This window comes from Fundulus heteroclitus, chromosome 20, assembly GCF_011125445.2.
Source record: "Fundulus heteroclitus isolate FHET01 chromosome 20, MU-UCD_Fhet_4.1, whole genome shotgun sequence".
NCBI classification, from domain to species: domain Eukaryota; kingdom Metazoa; phylum Chordata; class Actinopteri; order Cyprinodontiformes; family Fundulidae; genus Fundulus; species Fundulus heteroclitus.
This window is the reverse complement of record NC_046380.1, coordinates 14,622,185-14,637,815: the sequence shown is the minus strand read 5'-3', so window position 1 is coordinate 14,637,815 and position 15,631 is coordinate 14,622,185. Positions and strand designations below refer to the sequence as shown.

The following is a 15,631-nucleotide window of genomic DNA, read 5'->3' as shown; positions in this document are numbered from 1 at the left end:
AGAGTGCCATTTTTGGTCCAATTTTCTAATGTCGTGCTTGAAAGAAGGCAACTCGTAATTAAACCAAGGAGTCAACTTCATGGTGAATGATCACCTTCTTTTTCAAGGGAGCTACATTATTTAAGTACATTGTCTGCTTTCTGTTGGTTTGTTACAAGGGTGAAGCAAAGTGGCTCAGGCCAGTGGAAATAATGGGTTGGTTTGAATGGCTAGACTTAAAAAAAGACTAAGTCCTAAATATTTTATCTCAATACTTCAAATTACATCAAATTTTGGTTTGTATGAGAGAGAAACCTGACAAAGGATTGACAAGTTTATCTTTGGTACTCTCAGGGTCGATTCAGCTACAGCTACAGGATGGACCCCTGGGCTTGGTTGAGGATGAGAACTGCCACCCCTGATATCTTACAAAGACTGACTTATTTTGAACATGTATACAAATGTGGTATACAGGGTTTATCATTATATATGTGGGAACAGGGTTGAACGGGGTTGTTAATTACTTTTGGACCACTGTCTTCATACTCCACTACAAAAGTAAAACTGATTTAAAAAATACTTGCTTCCAACACAGCAGTCTCATTGTTGAACAACTACATTTGACTCGGTATGCTTACGTCTTTGTTTTTTTTTACTTGAATTTTGTTTCAGTGAAACAAAATATGACAAATGAATGCTGAGTGTCAGAGAGAAACCTCACAGAACGCTTACAGGTGCATCTTTGCATTTCTAAGGTCTCCTTCACTAAAGCAGCCACGGCAACAAAGAGGACCTCCAGGCTGCCGATGAGATTTGCATGTCTTTGTGTCACATTAGGAGTCATTTAAAGAAAATTTAAAGCCTCAGTGTGCGCTGGTTTTAAGCACTGAGTAAAACTTCAGTATAATCTGACAGTTAATGTGAGGCGTTCACCTGCCTCTTTTACCTTCTTCTATGATGGTAAACCTATGAGCACAGACAGTGTTTTAGTAGGAAGTATCAATTGGTCTCCCAGTGTAATAAAGGGAAATATAAAAACATAATTTTTTTTTTTGGCCTTAAAGCTTCTAAAAGTGTTTTTAAATCTTCCATAACATATATTTATGTCTTGGGGAGCACATTGTGGCTCACTGGTAGAGCAGGCGTGCCATAAATTAAGGTTCCAGTACTCGATGCAGCTGTCCTGGGTTCAAATCCTGGCGATGGACAATTATTGTCTTTCCGTTCTCTGGCTGCCCCACTTCTTGTCCAATGAACCAATGAATGAAGGCCACTGCTGCTTTGGAAAAGTGTTGACACGTAAGCCAAAAATGAATCATAAGTTTGAGTTTTTTTATTAAATTTTATTTCAAAAATTACAAAGGTGTCTTTCAAAAAGCTAAGACAATGTTTAGGGTTTCTGTTTTTTACATTTTAAACAAATAACATGTCAGATTAGTCACACCTTTCTCAATGACAAAGGGATTGTTGATTGTTGTAATTGGTATTCCAACAATCAAACTCAAGTCTTTAAAGTTCAAAAGGCTCCTGCCCACAACTCTAATCCTTCGTTCACTCCACAGATGATCTATATTGTTAAAGCTTGACTCCAAAGCAGTAATGTTACTTCTATTCAGAATAAACATATGTGAATCTATATAACCTAAGGCCCCAATCAGGGGTAGGCATTAAAAACTATAGGCTGTTAATGCTGAAACGTAAACTAAACTCCATAAATACCACAACTAACCCTTTTACTGAGGAGGGACATTTGGCCTGACAAAACAAGTTGAAATTCTTTGGAGAATTTACACATGCAGCAATATCAACTACATGGAGTGGTTTTTACAGGGATGTCATGGTACCTTTAAAGGTTTGTTTGTTTGCATTATTAGCTCAGAGTTGTGTTTGCAGAGGCATAGGCAGGGTTAAATGTGCATAAAAGTTTCACATGAGGTGAGGTGACAGCTGGAAGTGGAGGTCCTGCTGAACTTGGTGTCCCTGCACTTGCGTGGAGGACCTTTAGAAGTCAGGTCTGTCCTTCTTCAGGCTCTTGTAGTCCGTGTTGACGGCAACAAACTGTGGAGGGAAGGTGGAATACATTTAAATCTGCTTTGCTTAAATTAAATTCATCAACACTGTCTTCAGGAGGGCATGTTAAAAAAAATGAAGAGGGTTTAAAATTGTACAAACACACCCTCACAAACATAATTCGCTGTGATTTTTTTGTAATTTTTTTTCATCCCCTAGATTCTCACCCTGGAATGCATTATAGCCACGTTTGGATGGATTGTGGTCACTGGGTGATTGCATAAATCATGGCTATCTACTTTAAAAAGCTGTTATTTCTTTTATTGCACTGATTATTTTCTCTACATGTACTTTTCATGATCATTCAACCATTAAAAGCTTCTCCCCTTTCTTTGCTCTCAGTCTCCCCTCCTCATTATGGTTATTGTTTGGACGTCGGTGGAATTTCGATGCGAGACCTTTGGCTTGCTGGTGAGAATTAAACATGTTTTGTCTTGACCTTTTGTCTGCAGCAACTTTTATTCCTCTGGCAAGCACCCCAGCCTTAAGAAATCCTCAGAAAAGGGGTCTTTTTTCTAAAATCACACCGTCTAGATCTGTGCAGATTGTGTCAAATTGTTGGTTTTATGCCGTACTTTGAGTAGATAGTGTTAGTGGGTCCATTTCAGGTTATTATCAGGCTTTACCTTCCCTTGAAAGCATTAATACCTTTTGAATTTTTACACAGTTTTTTGCCTTACAGAAAGAAAAAAAAACTCTAGTCCTTTTGGAATACGTCTCTATAAGCATTGTATATCTAGAAATTGAAATTATTTTGCCCGCTCTTCTTTGCAAAATCTGTCAAGCTTAGTCTGTGAACAACTTCAAATTGTAAACTTTAACTAGGCTTAAGTCTAGGTTTTGACTAGCCCGTTCTAACATGTGAATATTTTTTATACAAATGATTCTGTATGTATGTTCAGGGTCTGGCTGTAAAGTGAATTGTATCGCTTTTTCGGCTTTATTTTAAGGATTGCCTCCTTTCTTAGTGCCATCCCCCTTCCCATCAACTCTGACCAGCTTTCCTGATTAAGAAAACCATCTCCACAGCATGATGCTGCCACCACCATGTTTCCCTACAGGCAAGGTGTTCAGGTTGAATGTGCAGTATTAGTTTTCCTCCACACAGAGCATTTTACATGCAGGCTACATGCAGTTCAAGTTTGGTGCCGTCTGATCGGAGCACACTGTTTGCTGCTTCCTCTACAAATTGCAAACACAAGTTATTTTGATAATGGCTTTCTTCTTGTCTCTCTTCAATGAAACCATATTTGTGGACTGACTGGGTGAAAGTTATGGCATTGACAGAGCTGTGGATCTCTGCAGCTCCTCCAGAGTTACCAATGGTCACTCTGTTGGGAATTTGATTAATGCTTTTTATTCTCTTCATAGAAGCTGTATCTGACCTGGCATTCACTTAAGCTGTGAGACCTTCTGGGGGGCATCAGTGGAGTTGATCCTCCCATAAGCATTCGCCTTAGATGATACATTTGGCCCTGTCTTCCAGTGTTTAATCTTATCGTTCTCCTACACATACGGCAGCTACTGGCTGAGCTTTTGCTGTGGCCTTTCTTTCATCTTGTAAACTTGTTTAACTATGTTTCTCTTCTAGATGAAGCCACTCAAGGAGCTAGTACTGCCATTGAGTTTTTACTCTACTTAAACATAGAAAGTACCCCTGGATCAGTGCTTCTGTGTTTCTGGTGTGTATGCTTCGTCTTCTCAAACCCTCAGTCAGTCATTGAAAATTGCTGTTCACACTAAACCTGGTTCTGCTGCAGGTTTCTTTCCTTCAAAGGGGATCTTTCTGCTCCACTATTGCTACACGCATGCTAGGGATTGCTGCAGAGTTAACGACACAATGAATGGGACTGTCCACTAATTGCATGCTCCTCCAGGAGGAGTGAATGCTGCACTCGATGCAATCTTCTGAATATCTTAGATAGAAAACATTTTTAATCATTTTGAACTTGACTGCATTGTTTGATAACTAGGATCAATTGGAATGTGTGTAATTGACTTGGAATCTCTCACCATATGATTAGTTTGAACTGATTCTTTTTATTGTCGAGTGCCATGAGACAACGTGTGTTTTGAATTGTCACGATATAAATAAACTAAATCTTATTTCCTTGCCTGTCAGTTTAGGTGGACAGACATCTCGTGTCAGGTTTACAGTTGCACAATACTTTTTTTTTCTGATAATGTTTGAACAGTGCTCTGTGAGATGTTCAAAGCTCAGTTTAAGGCTGGAAACTACAGTTTTCAGACTTCTAGAGAGAAATGTGGTTAAACAATGCACTACTTTACTTCCACTCCACAGTTATGCATAGAATCCTAATAAAACGTGGATGTATGCAGTTTTAATTTAACAAAAAGTGAAACAGGGCATGAATACTTTTCAAATGCAGTGTTTCCACAATTTTGTTTAAGTCCATCTTTGAACATTGTTGACAAAAGGCTGAAAGCAGTTGTGATGATCTGGTGATATTTTGCCAGCACCGATTTGTTTGCCTCATTGTGGAGAAGTTTTAAGCTTATGATGATTGCTAGATTTTCGGTGACTCAGAGAAGCAGCGCCATTCTTGTCAAGATTTTGTTTTCTGGAAGCATGGTTAATGTGAACAGGAAGGCAGCTGTGTACTGTGTGTGATGGGAATTGTCACCTTGTACTGATAGGTCGGATCGAGCTTGTTCCAGGGCTCAGGGTTGTTCTTTTTGTCCCAGAAGCTGCAAATGTGAAATGATTCGCAACAAGATAAAAAGAGAGAACAAAATAAAAATGTGAGAATTGAGTCTCAGACAGAGGGGGGAAAAAAACACCGACTGTGTGCAAGCTAACTAAGACGGACAAGATTATAAGGATGATGTAACAAATAAGGGAGAAGAAAACAGAGGAGCAGAAGGACGGAAGCAAAATGAGATTCACAGGCTGAAGGGAGACAGACGTCAGGAGGGGGAAAAAAAACTGATTATGAGATGAAGTCAGCCCAGTAAATTGGCAGTTCTCTGCCTGTTCATTAACTAAAGTCTGGATTTCACAGCACTCCACAGCAACAGTCCATTCCTCCACTTCCTCCTCCAGCAGCCCACCACGCAGCCAAAGCACAAACAAACAGGGATGGCAGAGGGAGCACGTCTGTCCTCCTGTGTGTCCATTACAACAAACACTGGGCAGCCTGAGAGGGAGGCCGTCACTGACCACAGCACTCATCACCAGCTGGTGATGAGGTCAGGCTTTATGGCTGACCCCCAGAACAAGAGGTTCTGTGTGGCCTGAAATGGGACGTGATCCATCTACATTTACTCTACGTGAGTGGTCACAGAGTTCACTGCGATTTGTGTGGCTCTAACACACAAATTGTGAGGGTTTTTCTTTTTTCTTTTTTATCTTTACAACTGGATTACCACAACCTTTTTTTACAGGAATAGTGTGTGATTTCTAATGGAAGGTTCTGTTTGAAGGTTCTTGATATTTTACGGCAGAAGATCAGTAACAGAAATTAAATTGGACGTCTAACAAAAAACTCGATAGTGGTTTATGCAAATGCCCAATATAAATCTTTAAAGAGTCCTGTTTGCGCTGGATGGCCATGTACATGGTAGCTGATTTTTTACATGTGAAATCGAGGCAGGAAGTGGTGTGCAACTGATGACCTTCGTATGTGAAACATGTTCAGTGAACACAACACTGTTTCTGGCCAAAGGAACTATACATAATTGAAATGAAGGCAGTGTAATAATCAATAAAGTACCATTTATTCAAAACTAATGCTATTTTTACTTTTGTAACACGGCTTTACTTTTGTTTCAGATAGTTACTCTGACTGGCAACACTTTACGTGCTCCATGCTCAGTATTTGTTTCACAAAGGAATGTTTTTGGTGGTGCACCGCCTCCAAGCTTCATTTTCTGTGCATAACTGTCTTCTTTGTAAATAAAACAACAATGTTCAATGCAAACATGACTTTAAAGGTTCCCATTGAAGAAAAACACATGTTTGATAGAGTACAAAAAGAATGGGGAAAATATTTTTTGCTAAATGTTGCAGATGTGAAAACATGTTTTTATGTATATATTTTGGCATACATTTTTCTTTTATAGAATAATAAAGATTCCAAATTTAAATATGTTGCTACATGATATAATTCCTAAAAATAAAACCTGTGGGATAACTTTGCAAAGTTTTCCACATTTGTTTAAAATGCTACAATATACTTTCCACATGCGAAATACGTCTTCCTGTTAATACGCAAGAAACAGTATTTCCCAGTACAACGTGAGGCACTACACTATAATATTTGGATACATGAAACATGGGAAAATATTCTACATGTGGAAGATTTCTCACCTTTTATATATCATGCAATCCAAACACTCCAAACCATGGGTTCAATGTACAAAACCTGTTTTAAATGTGTTTCACATATTTCACATGTAAGGGTTTAAATGTGGCTAATCACATTTAGGTGATCACACATTTTCAAATGTGACTTTGCACATGTGAAATTCCTGTAGGATATTTTTTTCTTCCATCAGAAGTTTGAAAGAATCAGCTAATAACATTTTCAAAAACAGCAATGACATTTCTGGTGTGAAAAAAGGCAGAAGAGGATTTTGGTCTTTCAGACTAGCTACTTCAAGCCTCTAGGTGGATATGAAGTTTTAACAGATGTTCTTCAAAAATATTAAAACATCCCTTTAATGTTTTCAGACAGACCTTCAGTACATGCATGTTTTTTTTAATTTTCTTTTTATCATTATTATGATATAATGTTCCTGCTAATTTCGCTAAGTTTAATATGAGTCACTGTAAACTGTTTAGTTTGATCAATATTTCACAAATGGATTACACTTCACAAAAATCCAAACGTTTTGTTCCCCTTAAATGTACAAACAACATATCTATATTTAAAAAGGGTCAGGTTGAAAACACTAATTTACTTTTTTTTTTATTTTGTTTTGACCACTTTAATTATCTTACTAATAAAAGCAGCTAACATTCTTTTGATTCATAGATTTCACCCTCTACCTTTTGCTCTGTGTTTGTTAAAGTCAGAGAATGTATTGCATCCAACCCCATTATAGTTATATAAGGCTGTCCCTAATAAAGCCCGTCATATTTCCAGCTATGTATTTAGAATTTTGTGTGTGTGTTGACATTTCTAAAGTATTAGTGTTTTTTTCACTAATTAAAAAAAACATGGCATTTTCTATAGTGTAAAACGTTACTGACAACAAATAGCAAGAAAAAAATAATCAACCTTTTTTTGCTCATAAACAGACTGAAGTATAAAAATGCAAGGATGGTGATTGTGTAATCCTTCTACAGCCAGATGGGGGAGACAAAATTTCTGCCTGGTTTAAGCAGGTCAGTGTGGATTATGAGCTCAGCTCTGGGTCTCTGTTTTATCGAAGAAGCTTTTAGTTCACTTTCTTTAATGACTGCATAACATTTGGACCTAGATTCTGCTAACATTAACAGAACATACCCTTCTGTTTTCTTTTGTTTCTTTTACTTCATAATCCCCAAGCAGAACATTACCACCCCCATGCTTTAGAGTTGGCAACTGTTGTTCTATTAAATACATTTTTTTCTTTTACTCAGCATATGTTTGGTAATGGTGGCCAAAGAGCTCTATAACACTCTTCTGACCAAACCAGATGTTGTTGTGCACACTTCACTAGCTTTTATGAGAAAGATGTTGGTCAGCTTTCCCTCTTGTGCCTATTTTATGTTGAGTGTCTGCATCAGGGCTGCAGGGAGGAGCAATGTGGTGCTGCACATTCTATCAGCTAATTCCTCAACCAGTGATTTTGCAACTATAAGGTAAGGATTATAACAATATTGCAACTACACGGCGTTAAGGAGCAATAAAATATTAAAAATGTAAAAAAAGGAGCAATAAACAAAATTTCACCACAGGTGAGCTGTTGAGCACTGTCTGTAGACCAAAACAAGATGTGCGACAAGCCACGCCTCTCTCTACCTCCACTCCAGCTGCAACCCCCCCCCCCCCTTCCCCTTCCCTTCTCACCCGTGGCCTCATATGTGCATTTTTGCAAAGGATAAATACACCCCAAAACAACATTACTTTTCAGAGGAACGTGTCTAGTGAAGAAGTAAGTAACTCATAACTTTATAATGCTGCTATCAAGAGAATGTTTCGATCCGCTGGACATGCACGCCGCCATTTTGCTTCTACGCTACGCTACACTGCTCTGACGGTGGCATTTTATGGGCAGGGAGGGGCTAATCCCTGAGTGGCAGCTGTTCACATGGACAAGAGACAAGAGACTGGAGAATAACACAGAGACATAGTGTGTGACGTCATACCATACTCTATCTAAAAAGATACCTTTAGTTCTTCACGTCATTATTTTTTAGTTCTCTCTATCTAAAATAATGACATTTCGCCTTTTGCTCATCTAACACGATTAAATATAACCCTGTCTATATTTATTGGCACCTCTGGTAAAGCAGTTTAAAAAGTCTATTAAAACAAAACAACAACTTCAACATAGATACATTTTTATAGTAGCATCAAAATCTCTAAATTAACATTTTAGAAAAACTTGAACTTGAAGTTAATTTTAGGTGAACTTATTCATTGGACAAAAAGACAATATGTTAACATTGTTTTTTGTCAAAAATTATTAAAAAAAAATTGCCAGACTTTTCTGTGTCTAAGAGCATTATTTAGCAATCCGGGACTATCTTTTATAAATATAGATAAGGTGACCAAGAGGCCTACATCTCTTAGCCACTCTACAAAACGGTAAAGACAAGGAAACATACTCTTCACCTGAGGATGTTTGTTCACATGAGACACGGTAAGAAGGATGATAATTTAGGTTTAAAAAAAAAACATGGCTAACTTGTAGAAACCTGCATCAAAGAGGCACATCTTCGGGTCAACAGGTCACCATGATAACAATATATTTTATTATTTAACTGTATACAGCAGTGACAATAATCCTGGAGGGTGCTGTAGTTTATTCAGTTTAGCTGGGCACTGCTGTGTGTTTACTAATTAGGATCAATTGCAATGGATTTATGGGGGAATCCATTTTAAGAAGGCTGAATACCATATATACATACAACACTTATACATACAAATCTTTATGCGTAGAAAACTCCAATAATCATGTATATTTCTTCTTCCACCTCACAATTATGCACAACATCCAGTGGCTCTGTCATATAATGAGCCCCTTAAAATATGTTGAAGTTGGTGGTTGTAATGTACGGAGCCCTAGAGGGGTCATCGCAAAATGTTTTGCATGTTGAGAGAATGTGCGCTCGTTTTACTACATTGTGCTCTCGTTTAACTAAATTGTGCTTTTGTTTAACTATATTGTGCACTCGTTTTACTAAATCGTGTGCACAATTTACTATATTGTGCTCTCGTTCTACTGTAGTGTGAGCTCATTTTACTAAATTGAGCCCTCATTTTAAGCATAGTAAAACGAGGGCACAATAAATTAAACGAGTGCACTATTGACTCAAATGAGCGCACGATTTACTAAAACGAGGGCACAATTTAGTGAACATGGTTATCGAACATTGTGTGCACGATCTACTTAAACGTGGCCACAATATGTAAAACGTGCACTCAATATTGTCTTGACACATGTAAACATGAGCTTGTTATAGTATATTCGAGATCTCGATCTACCGAGGGCTCAATTAAAGGAAACGTGCTCACAAATTATGACGACCTAAAAAAAAATATCTCTTAAAGTGAGCTCTCCCGGGCTCCGTAGTAATGTGACAAAAATGTAAAAAAAAAAAAGAAAATCACAGTTAACAATTTGGAAAATCTTAAACGGATAAAAAGCTTCTGCCAGCCTGTGTTTGGAATCAAGCCGCAGGAATGCAAACATTTCACAAGAACAGATCCTGTGCAGACAAACAGCGGCAGAAGCAAGATTACCACATCAGGCAGCCTTACGTGACATGGGGCCCTCTTGCCAGTCGGATCAGGTAGAGCATGGCCCCTGAGATGCCCAGAGTAATGAAGAAAAACTGAGGGATTAACTGAAGACAGAAGAAGAAGCATGAATTAATCCCAGACCACTACAACACACAGCATAAGAACAGTACATCCCATCGAGCCATCACCCACAAAAGGAACATCCATCTGTGTGAACCCCCCCCCCCCCAACACACACACACACACACACACACACACACACACACACACACACACATATACAGGTAGTTATTATCATTCTTCTTTCACCTCTCTGTGCCCTTTTGCATATGCATGAAGCTCAGGCCATGTGCGAGGTTGCTCACTGTCAGTGTGGGTCGAACAGGCAAGGACACCGAGGGAGGAAGAACCGCCGTCTGCACGTGTGTGGTGTGTGTTTGCGGCAGATATTGTTCCTATGACACTATACCTGTCAGACGCGCACACACCTTCGCACAAAATCAGTAAATTCAAACACATACTGCCGGCAAATGCCTGTGCAGAGGCTCTGGATGGTGACACAGGGAGGAATTAAAATAAAAAAAAGTGTGTTAAGGGGACAGGAGGATTATGGGATTTGTCATCTTAAACACCTAAGCTTAGGTGAGAGAAACCTTAAACCGCGCCGCATGTGTTTGTCGACACTTCACAGCCTTATATTTCTTATCTGCTTTCCTGCGTTGCTGTGCGCGAGTCGGAGGGAAGAGTCACACCGATGGCGAACAGCTGTTTGCAGCACACACAGATCTAGTCGAGCTGTAGAGAGCTGACAGTTTGATCAGGTTGAACTGAAGGATGTCTCTACTCAGCTGCATCCAGACATCTGTCCCCCTGTTAAACGCAACTCCACTCGGCTTGTTGATTAGGAGGATGTCTAATGATAAAACTTTGATTTTTTTCACAACGTTAAAAGTTCTGGTAAATACAGCAGCGTTCCCTCGGGCACACCCTTCAGAACCCCCCAGGACCGCGAGAAGACGCACCCACTCCCAGAACGGAGGGAACATGCTACAAAAAAACGTGAGCCAGTAAAACCTAGACGTTTCTTAACGTGTTTGAACCTTTATTTCACAAACACAAGAATGAAGGGAGTAATTCTAGCGTCTTCCCTTAACTCTACTGTATTTGAAATCATACGCAAATTAATTGTTTTCATGGCTACATCTGTCTGTTCTTTAGATTACCTTTTTCAAAGCGTTTGAGAACAGAGGACAGCGAGGCCTAACCCCGTTTTCTGGTGTCACCTCTAACCCTAAACATACATTAAGAATTTCCCTTAGCCCCACATTTATAACTGTAAGGGGCGTAGGTTCAAATACACAATATTACCAAATGTTTTTGCTCACCCGTCTTTACACACATGAACTTGAGTAATATCCCACTCTTAATCCACAGGGTTTAATGTGATGTTGTCCCGGCCTTTCCGGCTACAAAAGCTTTAACGCTTCTGGGAATACTTTCCACAGGGTTTAGAAGTGTATTAAGTGAATTTATTTTACCATTCTTCCAGAATAGCATTTATGAGGTCAGACACTGATGTTGGATGAGAAGGCCTGTATCTCGGTTTTTGCTGTGATACATCCCAGCAGTGTTGTGTTGAGGTTAGGACTCCAAACACACCAAACTTGTCTTTGTAGACCTTGTCTTTTGCACTGGTGCACAGTCATGTTGGAACAGGAAGGGGCCGTCGCCACACTGTTCCCACAATGTTGGGTGCATGAAATTACCTGAAAGATCTGGTTATGCTGAAGCGTTAAGAGTTCCTTTTACTGGAACTGCAAAAAAAAAAAAAAGGCCATCTATTAAATTGCCAGAGAGAGAGAGGCATGATTTGTCACCTCAGAGAACACGCCTCCACCGCTCTGGAGTTCAGTGAGTGTGCTTTACAACGTCACATCTGATGCTTTACGTTTCACTTGCTGATATGAAGCTAAAAGGCAGCTGCCTGGCCATTTACACCCCTCCATGACTTTACATGGGCGACATTGCTCAAGTCGGAGTAGACGGGGAAGTGATTGAGAACACCTAAATTAAATGATTTGGTTGCATGACTGAATGCCTTTGGTAATATAATGTACCTCTCTATACAAGACACCCCGTCAAGATGCCGACACGTCACAAGTTATCACACATTCTTGTTCATTTAATTGTAAGAAGCAGGCTGTTTCAAGAAGATGTTTTGATCATGTTGCTTCTTGACCATGTTTGAAAGAAAACTTAAGTTTTTTTATATTCCTGTTAAAAAGGATCATGCATCAATCAGCTTTATTTGTAAAGCACATTTTAAAAACCGCATGGGTGACCAAAGTGCTGTACATTAAAAATGCATGACATACACTAAAAGAAATTACAAATACTTTTGTTTTCTTAGACCGGTATCTCTTCTGAATTCTGCTTTTTATAAACCATCGTTGGGCCAAACTCACACCTTTTGGCTCCCACCTGCATCAGTAGCAGAATCAGGATTCACCCTAATTACTGCACATTTGTCAGAGGACAACAACATTTCAGCTTCTCAGCAGTCCATTGTTGTAGTCAATGTATTCTTTTCTTCATAAGAATCTGATTTATTTTCAGTAGGAGGGAGAATTCAATTGTCCACAAGACCAGTCCTGGATAAAAAGGTCTGACATTGTTCTGCTAAAAAGCAAAACAAAAAATCTTCAGAAGACTTTATGCCCAGGAAACCTTACTGTACTCGTGTGCAGAACTGTTATATGCACTAGTTTTCTGCATCACAGTTTCAGTTCCCATTTCCAGATGCAAATCCAGATAGTACTGATCACAGTGGGATGTAGGTTTCTCATGTAGGGCTGCCTGAGAAGTCCAAAGGTCATGCACATCAGGCAGTGGTTTCCATCCTTAGTCTTCACATCTTCACAGTTCCCCTTACTTTCTAAAATACACCAAGCATTACATATTTATATTATTTTACACTTTAAATTAGCATTTTACCATTTAAGCATAGTAACCAATTTTTACTGTTTAATGGCAATTAATTAAATCTGGTTCTTAAATACACTTTAAGTTGCTTTTTCGTTTGTGTGAAACAAATAAAAATCTAGATGAATCAGAAATGAGGATATTTCTCACTGAAGTTGAAACTATTTACTTCATCTTCTTTTGTTTGTAGATAATAGTGTACAAAATCGATCCACCCAGTCCATTGATTTATCTACGGGTTTATCATCTAATCCACCCTTCTCTTTACAGCTGAAGTTTTTTTTCTTTTCTTGTGTATATATATATATATATATATATATATATACACACATATATATATATACACATATATATATATACACATATATATATATATATATATATATATATATATATATATATATATATATATATACATATATATATATATATATATATATAACTACAAGTTATTATCCCATTGCGGAACACATTCAAACGCGGAAGAGCTACATTGCAGTCACAGCTGCCCTGGAGCAGACTGACAGAAGCAAGGCATCTCCGCCACGGGGCCCTCTGACCACCGCCAGCAGGCAATTTGGATGAAGTGTCTTAGCCGAGGACACAACGACTGAGACGGTCAGACAGCTACCCGCCAGTTACAGGATGACCTCACTAATTATGTATGTATGTATGTATGTATGTATGTATGTATGTATGTATGTATGTATGTATGTATGTATGTATGTATGTATGCTTTACATGATAAATATGAAACCATAAAAGAAGAAAGAAAGAGTGGGATTTTGACATTAAAAGTAGTGTAGGGAACCCTATATGTAGTGTGTAGCATCTCTACACACTTTATGACCTTGGAAATTGGTTCATAGAGCACACACACACACTGCGGACTGAGTGCAGAAGCATCAGCTCTGCCATCGGTAGAGTAAACACAAGCAGCAGCACAAATACACACAGAAGCAGGTCAGCTTTGATCTGACACACACACACACACACACACACATGGAGCAAATAATAAAGACACACTTGTGTATCGAAAGCCATCTACTCCATGGTGCTGATATCTTCACACTGAGCCGCACAACTGAGCACATTCACCTTTAACCATCGAGCCTGACCAATATAGGAAGTGTTTTATACTCGCAGGGGTTCGATACTGTTGGTGCCCTTATTACTTTTCTGGTGCACTGCCAAGCCAGCCCTGTCAGTCCATGAATTTGGGTCACCCTCAGTATAGCTCTGAGGCAACAGAGGGGGGGAAAAAAAACAAGCACACGCAGCTTGTGTCGCCCTTTCTTCTTTTTATTTATTAAGATAGAAAGGCAAATTAAGAAGGCAGGGAAATTATGTGCTGTCACAGTGCTGGTTTCAAACGTTTTAGCTTTATTGAAGAACTCAACTGTCATCTTTTAAGTTTCCTGAGCATCAGGAGTTTTCAGCTGAAATGTTCACCCTTTTCTCTTTTTTGGCTCTGCTGCGAATTTGTTTTAACAAATAAATTCTCAGTAATAGGAGATGTTATGGCAAGAAATGTGTTACAGAACTGGCCATTGTTTCTTTCTTGATACAGCACCGGCTTGTTTATATATATATATTTTTGCATTAGATCATCATCTTATTTCAAACATTTCATGCTAAGCATTAATGACCCTTGAAATGCCTTTGTCACATTATTGTTTTTTCTTGTGCATCATTAAAATGTTTTCATGTCACTGAAAGAAATTATTTGTTTTATGGAAGCAAGTTAACCTGCATTCCGTTCATACTGCTTTTCTATATTGTATGCATTTATCAGAGAGTTTTAAAGATGGTACAATTTTTATAAACTTTTCTTGGCTCAAATGTACATATAGATACAGTAAAACATTACTAATGAACAGCTCAGAATTAATTAAGGATCAACAAACCACATGTAATCCAACCTACCCCTGGATGTTTCTTCGCATGCTGAATCATGATCTTAATCATCTTTATTACGCCTCTGAAAATGAGTCCTCCCTAATAAAAAAAATAAACCACACAAAAATAGGAACCAACTGTGTGTCACCAACTGATGACTGTAGCCATGTGAGATAATGTCTCTGCACGGATTTATTGAAAGAGCTTTTTTGTTGTCTGACGTACAGTTTGTCCCCCAGAGCAACAAGACCTGTTGCCAGTCTCCCCCGCCGTTCTGCCTCCCTCCCTCCCAATACATACGGGGGAGGGTCAGAGGGGAGAGAGAGAGAGAGAGAGAGAGAGAGGCAGAGGCAGAAACGTAAGTCCTAATCCTCATAATCACATCTGTTCGAGGCACTGTATGTTTCCACTGAGGCTCACCAAGTGCTCTGTGTCCCAAACTGCTTTGTGATTCAGCAGCATGACTGCTGGTGCTGAAGCTACAGTACATAACAGTTTGTTATTGCTGATGAGTCATGGATCCTCCTTAAAACTTTTGGAATCATACCTCCGGAGATGTTCGGTGCTACTTTTCTTTGCATTGCATCGCGCCAAGCATAAGGAGACGTTACACCGATGGCGGGCATGTCCCTCGGGTCCCGCCCTTTGTCGCAAGCACAGTAATGGCAATTGATTAGTCAATGATGCTGCACTTGTGGACGTTAAAGGCTCCCTTAGAGCCCTCTGCAGCCTAATGAACCTAATGTAATTAATACCTTAATGCTATGCAGGTTAAATTGCACAAC

General features: G+C 39.0%; 1 protein-coding gene across 1 annotated transcript; it reads right to left on the bottom strand.

The window, feature by feature from the left end:
• Nucleotides 1-1,307: 1,307 nt before the first annotated feature.
• LOC118556659 (NADH dehydrogenase [ubiquinone] 1 alpha subcomplex subunit 4-like 2) lies at nt 1,308-15,107 on the bottom strand. The gene is made up of 4 exons (XM_036124696.1): nt 14,874-15,107; nt 9,984-10,069; nt 4,695-4,758; nt 1,308-2,037 (listed from the first exon to the last, which is right to left on the bottom strand). The coding sequence occupies exons 1-4, from the start codon at nt 14,913-14,915 to the stop codon at nt 1,981-1,983; spliced, it is 249 nt and encodes an 82-aa protein (XP_035980589.1). The 5' UTR covers nt 14,916-15,107; the 3' UTR covers nt 1,308-1,980.
• Nucleotides 15,108-15,631: the final 524 nt, after the last annotated feature.

Bases quoted from the DNA above. Each gene is read 5' to 3' on its own strand.
- LOC118556659 (XM_036124696.1), bottom strand. From the start codon at position 14,915: ATGATTAAGATCATGATTCAGCATGCGAAGAAACATCCAGGG. The intron at 10,070-14,873 runs GTAGGTTGGATT...TTCTGTCTTCAG, and splicing joins ATGCGAAGAAACATCCAGGG to TTAATCCCTCAGTTTTTCTT. The intron at 4,759-9,983 runs GTAAGGCTGCCT...TCACATTTGCAG, and splicing joins GCAAGAGGGCCCCATGTCAC to CTTCTGGGACAAAAAGAACA.